General features: G+C 44.1%; 1 protein-coding gene across 1 annotated transcript in view; it reads left to right on the top strand.

Annotated features, from left to right (window-relative positions):
• LOC122806187 (acylamino-acid-releasing enzyme-like) overlaps positions 1 to 14,163 on the top strand; it is a 1,918,826-nt gene that overhangs the window by 38,858 nt on the left and 1,865,805 nt on the right. The window contains exon 2 of the mRNA XM_044076421.1: positions 820 to 949. Coding sequence (XP_043932356.1) covers positions 820 to 949 — 130 coding nt within the window. The remainder of the gene's footprint in view (positions 1 to 819; positions 950 to 14,163) is intronic.

Raw genomic sequence — 14,163 nt, 5'->3', positions numbered from 1 at the left:
ATAGCATTTGAGTTTATGAATTTTAGGAACCTTTGGGCTAGGGTGTTGGAGCTAGAGTAATGCTCCCAGTCTATATTTGGGTAGTTGAAGCCGCCCAATATAATGGTGTTTTGAGAGACCTTCATATTTTCCAGTGTTCTCAGGAAGGCCGAGTGGGGTTCCTGGGTTTGGGAGGGTGGTCTGTAGCAGGCTATAAACTGGAAGGCAGTTTTACCCACTGTTAGTTGCACATGGATAGTCTCTGATTCTTCGTGCTTTACCACCAACCTGGAGGTGTGGATATCTTTGATGAATATCGATACTCCCCCTCCTTTTGTGGTTCGGTCCAAGTTTTGGGGTCAAAAAGCATGGTATGAGGTATAACCTGGTAGTGCTGGGGTGCTCTCGGGAGCCCTGAACCAGGTTTCTGTTACTGCACAGATATCAATGTTCTCCATGCTAAGGAGAGTTTCGAGTGCGTGCATCTTGAGGTTTAGACTTCTGGCATTGAGTAGCATTACTCTTAGTTTCTTATCCCTTGTGATACCTATGGAGGTGGGTTTGTCTTTTGAGCCTTGCCTAAAAAAGGCACTATGGGGGTAGCAAGAGCCTTTGCCAATATCCAAAAGCTCAGGGGTGACAGGTGCAAGCCGTCCCTAGCGAAGCATCGTGGCTTGTCGAGCATATCATCCCAGGCTGACAGGCATTGGATCCCCTTTGAATGACGTTCAGATGTACAAGCAGTAATTTGTGTTGATAAAATGAAATATAGTCATGCACTGTATATGATATATGATATATAGTAGTGTTTGTAATAGCTTTTTAATGTGTGCTTTCTAGGTATGTGGTGAACCATCAGACACAGGTGGCTTCTACAAGGAATGCAGCACATTTCCATTCCCATCTGAAGCATATGTTGGCCCTGAGATTACACACAAACTTGGAGAAAAGTACTGCAATGTTTACACAGGTAAAGAGAGAGTTTTCATTTCCAATTCTAGTGAAATGATATTTGCATGTATGTATGTATGTATTCATGTGTGCATTTATTTATTTATATTTGTTTGCTGGGGTAATGCTCTGTTCTCAATGGACCATTTCCAGGCACAGCCCAGGTGAACTGAATCACAAGACATACAGATATGAAAATATGCTATAAAACATTTACAGATGCAAGAATATGCTACAGCATTACAGATGCAAGAATATGCTACAGCATTTAGTTCAAGAAGCAGTTTACAAAGTCAAAACATGGATAGAAAAATAGAATTATGCTTAGCACAGCTTTTAGCATAAGATGTATCCGTAATGACTGAGATGGCGTATGCTACAGGGATAGCAGCATATTATTATATAGCAAGGTATGAAGACATTAGAAGATGCAAATGAGAATAGTTGCAGGAAAAGATACCATGTGGGAGACGACAGAGAGAGAGAGAAGAGGGAAGAGGAGTAGAAAGAAGAGAAGTCTGAGAGATTCAAAGAGAAGATGGCGGTAGGATGAATGAGAGGCAGTAAGTGAGGAGACGACAAGATGCAATAAGGAACAATGAAATAGGGATAAAGGAGTGGAACAGGGATGCAGGGTTCATGCAACTTGATTTTTGTGAGTGCAGATGCAGTTTTAGTGAGTGAAGAGGTGCTCCTTGAGCTGTTGTTTGAAGTGTGAGTGCAACTGGGCATCTCTGAGAGTAGAATGGAGTCCTATAGTTTAGGTGATAAGATGGAGATTGTATGGTCAGTGTAGTGAAGTTTAGTTTTTTGAGTAAATGGGTTGAGATTGAGAGATACCCCTGAGAATATATGTAGGGGGTTTGGTAAAAGGTCTGAGTGAGAGGGGAAGGTGTCTCAGAAGAAAATGCTTTGTGAATTAGTAATCCTAGTACGAGATTGTCTCTGAAATGTTTTGGGAGCCATTTAACTGGCAGGAGTTAGGTAGTGGTTTCATTAATGGGTGAATTGGCAATGAATTGGCAGATTTTATTGGAAATTTCTTTTGCAAGGAGGGTGGCATTTTTTTGAGGCTGCAATTGTTACGGGTAGTCCATATTTGAGATGAGATAAGAGTAGTCCTTTGCCTATGGCAGCTTTAGCTGGCTTGGATAGAAGAGGTAATAGCTTGTTTGCCAAGAACAGTAGTGTGTTGATCTTTTTGCATGTGTTTAGAATTTGTAGTTGCAAGTTAAGAGATTGGTCTATGTTAACTTTATAATTTAATGAAAAACCCTTACTAAATATTTCAGCAAATTAGATACCAACATATAACACAGTAAGAGTAGCATTTTATAAGTGAAGTTGTTACATATGCAGGAATATTTCAATGACTTTCAAACTTTTACATTGGTTAGCCAGCAATTTGTTGAAACCAAATCACATTGTCCATGAATTTAGGCTTCATTCTCAGAGATGGTAGAAAGTAGGATTTTACTTGCTTCAAATACATACATGGACAGCTTGACCATAGGTTCATAGGTAGGTACTAGGCTTTCGGCCCTAGGGCCTATGTAAGCCTAGCCAACGGGTTTCCCTGGCTTTCGCCACCCATGGATGCTATTTACCTGTGCCTCTGTTTTGCAGGGCCACCGAAGTGATTCCCGGGGTGAATTTCCTATTACCCATCCACTCATCGAGATTTTTCTTGAAGAGTGCTAGTGAAGAACTCTGCTTGACATAGATAGGTAGTTTGTTCCAGAATATGGGAAGTCTCTGGGATGGGAATCTATCCCTCCAGCATGTTTTGTTAATTGTGGTGACGAGGTTTAGGTCTCTAGACCGTGTGACTCTGAGGGATTGGGATTTCTTTAGGTGTAGCATGTCCAGCAGCTCAGGGTTTGACATAGCTTTGTATGTTAGGCAGAGATCACCTCTGAGTAGATGATATGCTACGGAGTAAAGCCAGAGTTGTTTGAGGGGGTCAGCGTAGGGTAACTGTTTGAGTCCCATAATTCTCTTTGTGAGGTATTTTTCTGGCCTTTCCAGCTACGGCAGATGCCTTGTAAGGTACATTCCAAGTGGGGCGTTGTACTATATAATGGGGTCTGATGAAAGCCGAGTATAGGGGGACAATGACTTTTTTTTTCCTGGATGACAACCCTTTCATGATGAGGTGTAGAAGGATTTCCTGACTACTGTGGCGATGTGATGAGGAGAGGCTACTGTCCACTAGAGTCCCGAGGTCTCTTATCACGCCTTCGGCAATAAACTGGCTGCCATTTCTGTGGTAGTCCATGGGTACAGGGTTTTTACCAAAGGGGATGACAATGCATTTTTTGGCATTGAGCTTGAGGCTATGGGTCTGACATCAGGCATCAGTCTCAGTGAGGCCCTTTTGCAGGATGTCCACGTCGTTTGGGGACTCGACTAAGTAGATCCCAAACAGGAGGGGACCCAGGACTGAACCCTGTGATACTCCACTTGTCACAGGTTTGGAGTCAGATTTGAAGTTCGCAGTTTTTACAGTGTGGGTTCTGTCTGTGAGCCAATTGGTGACATCTTGTGACGTATGGATTTATACCCAGCTTGGTGAGTTTATGTATGATACCAGAATGGGGGATGGTGTTGAAAGCCTTGGAGAGGTCAAGATAGGCTGTGTAGACTGCCTTACCCTCATCCATGGCTTTGGTGACTGTTTCAAAGAAGTCGATCAAGTTCAGGAGACATGATCTGCCCTTCACAAATCCAATACGCTCCATGGCCTTGCAGACCAGGCTCGTCAGGCTAATAGGGCGATAGTTCCCGGGGTCTGTGGTGGCTCCCCCTTTATGGAGTAGCACAACTGTTGCCATGCGCCATTCAGTGGGTACAAAGCCTGTCGAGAGGCTATGATTGAACATGATGCTTAGGTGGGGGGCTAGTTCATTCTGAAGTTCGTGTAGAATGTATCCAGGGATATTGTCCGGTCCCATGCATGCTGTGTTCTTGGCTTTCGATAGTGCAGTTTTCACCTGTTAGTTGTGATTGCAAGGACACTGCATTCTTCCGGTATGGCTATGGGCCCTTTAGGGGATGGGGGGGATCACTGCATTCTTCCGGTATGGATATGGGCCCTTTAGGGGATGAGGGTGGGGTAAAGTTGGCACTGAACCTATCAGCCAGGATGTTGGCGATATCCGTTGGTTCCGTGAGTTTTGTGCCATTCTGCTGTAACTTGGAGCAAATCTGGATATTGCCATTGAGATTCTTGACATAGCTGTAGAATGCTTTGTGGTTGCCCTTAGAGTCACTGGCAATCTTGTTTTCACAGTTCACTTTGGAGGATTTTATAAGGGATCTCAGCTTCTTGCTGAGGCTGACCAGGGAGCTCCTCCACTCATGGGATTTAATTCTCTTTTGCAACAGTTTCTTCCTTCTCTTTTAGAGTTTAATAGCAGGGGACCACCAGATTGGTTTCCTTTTTTAGAAGACTACGTCTTGGTTCTATTAGGGATAGCATGATCAATGCACACATGTAGATGCCTATAGAGTGCATTTGTATAAGATTCGGCAGTGGTAACTGTATTGTCCATCTGCATGGGTGTTGTGAAATTGGTCACTTCTGCCTTGGGAAGCACGTAGATGGCTTTGGAGTAGTTTTTTACTGTGGTTTCCTTAGTGGGGGGTGAGGGTGGGATGTGGATATCTAGGGTGATTTGTTTATGGTCGGATCTGACCAATGAGGAGTTGACTTCAGGTGTGGAGCACCTGTCAGTCATGTTGGTAATTTCTAGGTCTAGGATATTATTGCCCCTGGTAGGGGCGTGGACAAGTTGATCCAGTGCATTGGAGTTTATGAATTTTAGGAAGCGTTGAGGAAAAGAGTTGGTACAAGAGTAGTTTTCCCACTTAATGGTGGGGTAGTTGAAATCTCTCAGTATTAGGGTGTTAGGTTGAACATGATAATATGTATTATATCAAGAAAAGAGGAGTGGGAATCCTGGGGCATGGTGGGGGATCTGTAGCAAGCTACAGTATGGATTGCACTTGGATAATTTTGGATAAATTATTTTGGGCAACTAACCTGGAGGTGTTGTTGTCCTTAATGAATATGGACACACTTCTGCCCTTGGTGTTTCGGTCCTGGTTTGATGCCTGAAAGGTGTATGGTATGAGTTATATCCTGGTAATGCAGGGGTGCTGTCTGGAGCCTTGAACCAAGTTTCAGTCACTTGCCACGGATATTGATATTCTCCATTTTAAGGAGTGCCTCGAGTGAGTGCATTTTGAGGTTTAGATTTCTAGTGTTAAGTAGCATTACCCTCCATTTTTGCTTGCCTGTATCAGTTATGGTGGTGGTTTTGTTTTTTTTTTTGAGCTTTGCCTAAAAAAGGCACTATAGCGGTGGCAAGAGTGTTAGCCAGTATCCGGAATCCCAAGGACAACAGGTGCAGGCCATCTCTGGCAAAGCATTGTGGCCTGTCAGCCATGTTGTCCCAGGCAGACAAATACTGGATCCCTTTGAATGACACCAGAAGTTTAACCAATTGTTGAAGTCAATCATTTTGTCCTTGTATTGCGATATCATTCTGGGCAAAGGTAGGATGCTACTCAGGGCTAGGATCATACCTGCCTGGATTACAAGATCAGAGAGCTTCTCCATGTCTCCAGGAAGGTTCGTCTCAGGTCGTTCACACCAACGTGGACAATGACTGAGTCATATTTGTACTTGTTGTGGAGTGACCTGAGTGCATGGGTTATGTGGCGGATCCTGGCACCCGACAGGCAGCTAACAGTAACCTTCTCCTTGTCTATTCTGGTGAGTGGAACATCAGTCTGCCTGACTATACAGTCACCTATGACCAATGTGTTAGGCACATAGTTTTGCCTTATGGGCAGTAGTTGAGTGGCACGCTGAGTCTGTGTTATGTGTCTTTTGGGTTGTGGTGAGGGCTGGAGGTTGCTTGCATTTCTGCTTTGGAGGTCTCTGTTTGGGTAGATTCTACCTGAGAACCTCTGAGAATAATTTTGTGTATCTATGTGTGGGTCTTGGTGGTGTAGATGTACTGGGACTATCTGGTATGGAGTAAGTGTTTGCCTTCTCCTCCTGACTGACAAGTTCAGTCTTGGGTTGAGAGAGCTTAACCTCCAGTTTGGCTAGATAAATGCATCTCTCACAGGTTGTAGTGCTGGGTAGTAGGAGGAGAGGGTTGTTGGTGTACATGAGGTAATTGCTACATTGCCCCAAGATGCCCAGATTCATCAGGTAGACAGGAGAGAACACCGGGAGCTGTCCCTTGGACATGCTTGGGATTCACTTTTTCCATTGGACAGTGAGGTTAGTAAGTACTTGGGCTTGTTTTGTTTCCTCAAGGTAACTTTGAGGAAGATAAGTAACAAAAGAACTGTTAGCCAATAGGTAATGAGAAAGGTTTAGTGCTTCAGAGATTTTTGGCTTATTTAGTGCTATCAGCTGTTCCGAACCAGTGCTGAGTACAAAACAACAGAGTCAAGTGCTACAAATAAGAAACTGGCTAGTTCTAAGGGAAAAACTGAAGAGCAGACTTTAAGGTGCCAGTAAGAGGTTAACCTTAGTTAAGTGGCGCTGAGTGATGTGCAAACTCGAGCAAACCTGCTCAAACATGGGTTTTTAACTCAGAAAATTGAAAGGGATAGGAATTAGCACAAAACAGCCAATAAGGTAAATTTCAGAGCTGGAGACCACTCCTCTTGTGGCAGATAAGCTGCTCTAGTGCTTACCACTCTCACTGATAAGCAGAAAGACCTCCCACTGGCGCAGCAAGGTCTGGACCACTCAGAAGCACAAACTAAAGTCCTGAAACCAGCAAATCTGGGATCTGGACTATTCTAGTATAGGAAAGGGTGGGAAAGGAGCAGTACAGATAGTATTTTTTTTAATTTAAGCAGAAAAAAGCACTTAGGACAGTATAAATGCACAGAAAAGGCTGTCGCACTTGTGTGTGATGCCTACAGTTATAAATTCAGTTAAATTTAAAATTTTAAACAGGTAAAACAAGTGCACACACAATAAAAACAAATTAACAGTACAATGCAGCAGAAATACAGCGAATGACAGTAAAAAACCAGCTTTTTAAAGTGCAATTCACTTAATATAGTTAAAAGAAAGACAAAAGGTACTTAGAACAGCAAAAAGTCTCTCCTTCTTCTCTTTTCTGGTGCTGTAGTAGTCTGCAGGGTGCCCAAACAGGATCCACCAAGCTAAAACAAGCGCAAACCCACACAAACATGGGATGTTATGTTGTCCCATCTCGCCTTCATTTTGCTGGTTGGGTTCGGAACCGAGCATCGGTTCTGACTCAGCCTTATACTAAAGCTCAAGAGCTCTTTACTGGCTCGAGGCTGCACTCTATCCCATGAAGCCTAGCGTCAGATACCCAGAGCTCGTTTGCCACTTGAAGCTTCGGGATCCTCTCTGCTGGCTCAGGCTGGTAAAATTTGTTTTTACTTAGACTGCTTTTCAGAATTTTTTCTTCCAAAAGTTATTTAAACTTGTTGAAGGTTACTTAAAGTCCCTTTTAATGTAGTTTGCTTTACCTATCTACTCCGTTTATTGTGGTTTTCTTCTTTGTGGCCGTCGTTTGTTTTTTTCTACTTCTAGGCCTGTGTTGTTTGTCTACTGCTTCCCCTTTCCGTTTAAGTTAGAGGATCGGGGGAGCTGTTTGTCTTGCTTCGTTCCCTATAGCCCGTTTAGTTAAAAGGCTTCTCCCTGTTGTTGTTTGTTTGAGAGTGACGTTTAAGTTAGAGGCATCCCTCGGGTTGAGGAGTTCATCCTTTTTTCTAATAGAACTCTCCTCAAACCCTTCTTTCCAATTTAAAAAAAAAACTAATAATAAATATATATATATATATATATATATATATATATATATTTTTTTTTTTTTTTTCTTGTTGTGTATACTATTGTAGTTGATGTTTTTTTCTGCATTATGTCTAAAGAAAAACATTCAGGTTTCAAGAAATGCGACTCCTGTACACAGAAGATGTCCATCACAGATGGACATACCAGCTGTGTTTATTGTTTAGGGGCAGTGCACCTGCAGGACTCTTGCTCCATTTGTCATGGATTTAGTGCAAGAGTTCTGTAGGAGTGCAAGAACAAACATATTAACAGAGGTCTTCTTAAGGGACCCTTTGAACAAGCCCTTCAGCAGCCTTCGACTTCCAAATCACCGTCAGTTCTGGCTTTTGAGCCAACAAAACATTTGACTTCATGTACTGTTGTCTCGGATCCGAAGATTGTCAGATCCGAAAAAGACAAATCTTCTTTAGTTCCACTAGCTTCTTTGGAACCATCCAAGAGAAGGAAAAGGGATCGGTCACCGCCCTTGGAGCCTGTACGCTCGGTGCCTCAATCCCCTTTACTACAGTCCTCCGTGTACTCCTCCAAATCATCCAGGAGTCTATCAGATGATGACGTGGAGGGTGTGGTATGGAGGTTACTTAAGACACCGGCCCTAGCAAAAATTCTGTCCAGCCCAGCCCAGCCCAAAAGGATATGGAGCTGAAGCCCATTTCTCCTTTACCAGCTATTCCTCCTCTGACTAGAGCAAAGCATCTGGAGGTCTTAGTGGTGGAACCATCGGTTCCGGGAACCACATCTGGTGTTTTGGTACCGACTTCCGCTCTGATCACTTCTGTTGAAGGATCTGGGAGCCGACACTCGCCCATCGGCTCCGGGGGGGGTGGGTCGGCTTGGACCCTTGTTGGACCCGGCTCTCCCACTTGGAGCTTCAGCACAGGTAAGTTCAGCACCACTATTGGCCTTGGAGCCCTCATCTGTGGTGTGAGGGAGATCTCCCAGTTCTTCTGAACTGGGGATTATCTCGAGCCAGGATCAAGGTGCCTTCGAGGTGATGAGGAGTGTGCTTTCCCCTGAGTCTGCTCCACCCTCTGCTCCAGACACTCTTCCCCCGAAGGGGCCAGTGTCAACCTCCACTCCACTGCTCCAGCCCAGGTGCAGAGAGCCCATGCTTCAGGTTACCCCCTTTGAGGAGACCCCATTCTTCTGAAATCTCCCCAGAGCATCCCTCTGAGGAGATCCCTTGGAAGCGTACATGCAAGAGGAATCATATAGACTCCCCGTGTCTCTCACGTCGGATACAGACTTAGAGGATTCGAAGGGGTCCCCACATTTACCCTCTGAGTGTGTCTCATTTTCAGACATCCTGGAGATCCTTAAACAGCGGGGTGAGTGGAAGTTCCTATCCCCTTATGAGGATGAGTCTGTTTACCTAGAAGCATTCTGCTCTCAAACATCCACCTCTTGGGTGTCTCCACCTTTTGACAAACTACTCGGTGTAGTCAGTCAAAAGGCATGGGGCTCTCCAGAGACAGTGGACCCTGTCCCGAGGAGGCCTAATAAGTTTATCACTGCTCCGGAGGACAAGCAGTTTCTTACAAAAGGTGTTCCAGTAGATGCTATGGTGGTGGCAGCGGCCACCAAGAAGGAATTAGCTGAAACTTCTTTGTCTGTCCATCCACCGAATAAAGAATCTAGAATGATGGACAGATATGGGAAGTGTATGTTGTCCTCAGCGGCATTTATTCTGAGGTCACTGAATTATCTTTATCATTTCATGAGACTTCAGAGGGATCTCCTCAAGAAGCTGGGAGAATCCCTCCAAGGTGCTACAGCTGAGGCACTCCCGGAGATGGTAATGACTCAACTTGCAACCTTAACCTCCATCACAAGCTCCTCCATGCGCCTGATTTCCTATCCAGTTGATGGTGCGAGTAGGGCAGCAGGTACAGGAATTGGTCTGAGGAGACATTCCTGGATGCGGCTTTGCAACTTTGCTGAACCCTTTATCTTCCTTTACAAATGCCCCTTTTGATGGCTCGTTATTGTTCGGACGAAAAGTTAAAGAAACTCTAACCAGATGCAAACAGGATGGGAAAACTCTATCTACCGTGGGAGTGCATTTTTCCGCCTCTACTAGACCTTACCCCAAAGGTCAGAAGAGCAGAAAGATTTGGTTCCGCAAATCACAAGAAGCTTTGTCTGATGCATATTGCAAATTTTTCCCCAGGGGCAGAGGGGGAAATAATAATGGGAGACGCCATCCTTGCAGCAGAGGGGGTCCGCAAAACCAGGGGGACAGAGATACGTTCTCTGGTGGGCCCTTTCAGAGCTCCTGAAAGGAAGCCCGCCTGAAAACCTCTGGAGGCAGTCGAGGGGAGACTCACTGTACCCAGAAGCCTGGCAAGACATCGCCAAAGACAGATGGGTGCAGTCGATCATATCCAGGGGATACATCATTTCCTTCTCTCGCCCACCCAGTCCACAAAATTCCATCCCAGATATACCACCCAGTCAAAGGGATCAAGCAAACCTAGAAATTCAAAGGTTGCTAGAAAAAAGGGCCATCCAAAAAGTCCCAGCAGACCAATCAGGATCCAGAATTTACTCAAGATTCTTTTTAGTACCAAAGAAGACAGGGGACTGGAGATCAATATTGGACCTCTGCTCACTAAACAAGTCAGTAAAGAAGGAGAAATTTCGGATGGTAACACTGCAGTCCATACTCCCCTTTCTGGGAAAGGACAATTGGATGTGCTCGATAGTACGCATCCTGGAGATCTATCACATCAAAATGAACAGGCGCTCCAGGAGATATCTACGCTTCCAGCTGGGAGCCATTTGTTACCAATTCAAAGCCCTGCCCTTTGGTCTCACCACAGCCCCCAGGGTGTTCACTAAATGTATGGCAGTGGTCATGGCTCACCTGTGGCATCTAGGATTCCAGGTGTTTCCATACTTAGATGACTGGCTCCTGACTGCCACCACCAAGCATCTACTAATCGGGGTGAGGGACACTATACTTCGTCTCTGCTCAGAGTTAGGCTTTACAGTCAATTTAGAAAAATCTGCCTTGTTGCCTTCTCAATGTATTACCTTTTATAGGAGCAGATTTAAATTAAAAAAAAACATGGTAGCAAAACTGCCCGCAGAAAGAGTCCTAACATTACGCTGTCAGGTATCAGTCCTGTTGAGGGAAAAAGTACAAGTCAGGTTTGTGCTCAAGGTTCTGGGTTCAATGGTAGCAGCAATAACCTTGGTTCTCTTGGCCCGTCTACACATGAGAATACTACAATGACTTCTCTTCACTCAATGGTCCATGCAGGAGTTGCCCATGTCTCACAAAAATTTGATAACTAACACATGCAAAAAGGATCTTCGTTGGTGGACCCAGTCTACAAAGGTGACATTAGGCAGACCATTTGTTCTCCCCCAACCAGTAGCGACTGTGACCACGGATGCTTCCCAGATAGGGTGGGGGGCATTATCTGAGACAGACTGTCCAAGGGACTTGGCAGGATCACTAATACCATCTGCACATCAATGTCCTGGAGATGAGAGCGGTGTTCATGGCGTTGCAGGCATTCCAAAACTCTCTTCCTTCAGGGACAATTGCAATTCAATCAGACAAACATGTCTGTGGTATGGTACTTCAACAAATAAGGTGGATCTAGTTCCACCTTATGTCAAGAGGCTCAGAGAGTTTGGCAATGGGCAGTCTCTTCTCAATGCTTTCTCATTGCAACATATATTCTGGGGAAATCCAATGTGATAGAGGACAAGCTGAGCAGGACAATCTTAATGCCACATGAGTGGTCCCTGAAACAGGAAGTTGCAAACAACATTTTTCGCAAATGGGACCAGCCACGCTGTGACCTTTTTGGCATGTCCATCAGTTCCAAATGTAGCAGCTTTTTTACCTAATCTCTCCACCAGGGGAGTCACCCAGGGATGCACTTGTCCACGATTGGCCCCTGGGACTTCTCTATGCTTTTCCTCCTTTCCCCCTTATACTGAAGGTATTCCAGAAAGCAAAACTGTTGAGTCGCAAGATAATTCTCATTGCTCCTTACTGGCCTCGTCAGATATGGTTCCCCTTCCCATGGCCTTATCTCCAGGAGGATCCTTGGATCCTGGACCCAGTGCCAGATCTCTTGACTCATCAGTCAAGGTCCCTCCATACAAACTCTCCAGCACCACAGCTTGGTTACTCCACTTTCTGTCTTAGCCAGGCTTCCAGATTTATCCCCAGCAGTGAGACATATTTTAGTGTATGCACACAAAAGCTCTACAAGAAAACTTTATGCGAGTAAGTGGAAGAGATTTTCTTTTCGGGCGAACAAAAACCAATTGGACCCTCTCACAGTTCCCATTTCATCCATCCTGGAATTCCTAATAGAAATGTTTAATCAAGGGGCAGCAGCTGCTACTGTTCGGGTTCAGCTGGCTGCTAGTTCTTATTTTCACATAGGCATCAAGGGTTCAAATATTATGTCTCACAGATTGTGTAAAGCTTTTTTGAGGGGCACATTTCTCCTAAGGCTTCTTATAAAATAACCTCCATCACCATGGGATCTAAATTTGGTATTAGCGTCCTTGATATTGCCTCCCTTTGAACCAGCTTCTTCTCGTCCCTTAAAGTTCTTATCTTGGAAAACTCTTTTTCTAATATCCATCACTTCAACTAGAAGAACTTCTGAATTACAAGCTCTGTCTATTCGTCCTCCTTACTTGGTCTTCCACAAAGACAAGAGTCTCCCTCTGAACAAATCCCTCTTTCTTACCCAAGGTGTGTTATGAAGCCAATCTAAATCAATCCATTGAGTTACCAGTACTTTTCCCAAGTTATGGCAACAAGGCAGAACATAAACTCCATCAGTTGGACGTACATAGACTACTGTTTTATCTGCATAGAACAAAGGATTTCAGGAAATCTGACCAACTATTTGTATCCTTTGTGGAAAACAGAAGAGTCCCAGTTTCTAAGGTTGCATTGTCAAAGTGGCTTACAAACACAATCATTGATGCTTATAGCTCTCAACATAAACACCTTCCAAGTAAAATTCGAGGACACTCTACTAGAGCTGTTCTACCTCCACTGCTTTTCAAGCCAGACTACCTTTGGATTCAGTTTATGCTGAAGCCACATGGGTTAACCCTCATAGCTTTATTACTCATTACAAAGTAGATGTGGTCTCCCAGAACAGGGCTTCCTTTGGTTCCACTCTTCTGAAGAGTTTATTCCCTTGAGCCACCCAAGAAAGTAGGTGCTGGGGATGCTGTCTCAACCAGCAAAATGAAGGCGTGATGGGACAACACAACATAAAGAAGTTATGTACTCACCATAATGTTCCATGTTTATTGTCGAGTATCTCAACTTCATTCTTGTGTTCCTCCTTACTTCCCCCTTCCTGGATGATTTGGAGGAGTCTTTTGGCCCAATATCGTGTTCCCCTCTCATATTCTGGGGTCCTTTAAGATTTGTGCCTTTTGTCGTACATATCTGTGTATAGTTCTATATTTGTATGTATGTAATTTTTTTCTAAATTACACAAATCTCATGTCAGTCTAGTGTTATTAGCTTACCAAATGAGGTCTGGGTATCTTCCACTAGGCTTCATGGGATAGAGTGCAGCCTCGAGCCAGTAAAGAGCTCTTGAGCTTTTGTATAAGGCCGAGTTGGAACCAATGCTCGGTTTCGAACCCAACCAGCAAAATTAAGGCGAGATACTGGACAACAAACATGGAACGTTACAGTGAGTACATAACTTCTTTTTTTAACTCAGAAACTTGAAAGGGATAGGAATTAGCCCAAAATGGCCAATAAGGTAATTTCAGAGCTGGAGACCACTCCTGTTACGGCAGATAGGCTGCTCTAATGCTTGCCACTCTCACTGATAAGCAGAAAGACCTCACATTGGCACAAGAAGGTGTGGACCACTCAGAAATACCAACTAAAGTTCTGTAACCAGCAGATATGGGATCCGGACTATTCTAGTATAGGAAAGGGTGGGAAATGAGCAGTACAGATAGTTTTTTTTTTTTTTAATTTAAGCAGGAAAAAAGGACTTAAAACAGTATAACTGCACAGAAAAAGCTGTCGCACTTGAGTGTGACGCCCACAGTTATAAATTCAGTTAAAGTTTAAGTTTTAAACAGGTAAAACAAGTGCACACACAATAAAAATGAACTAACAGTACAATGCAGCAGAAATTCAGCAAACAACAGTAAAAAACGGCTTTTTAAAGTGTGATTAGCTTAAAACAGTTAAAAGAAAGTCAAAAAGGTACTTAGAACAGCAAAAAGTCTCTCCTCATTTCTGGTGCTGTAGTAGTCTGCAGGATGCCCAAACAGGATCCGCCGAGCTAAAACTAATTCAAACGGGTTTTTAGCTCAGAAACTTGAAAGGGATAGGAATTAGCCCAAAACTG

The sequence above is a fragment of the Protopterus annectens genome, chromosome 7.part0 (assembly GCF_019279795.1).
Source record: "Protopterus annectens isolate FY-2018-M chromosome 7.part0, PAN1.0, whole genome shotgun sequence".
Lineage (NCBI taxonomy): Eukaryota > Metazoa > Chordata > Ceratodontiformes > Protopteridae > Protopterus > Protopterus annectens.
The sequence above is the reverse complement of the archived record's forward strand: the minus strand, read 5'-3'. Positions and strand labels throughout refer to the sequence as shown.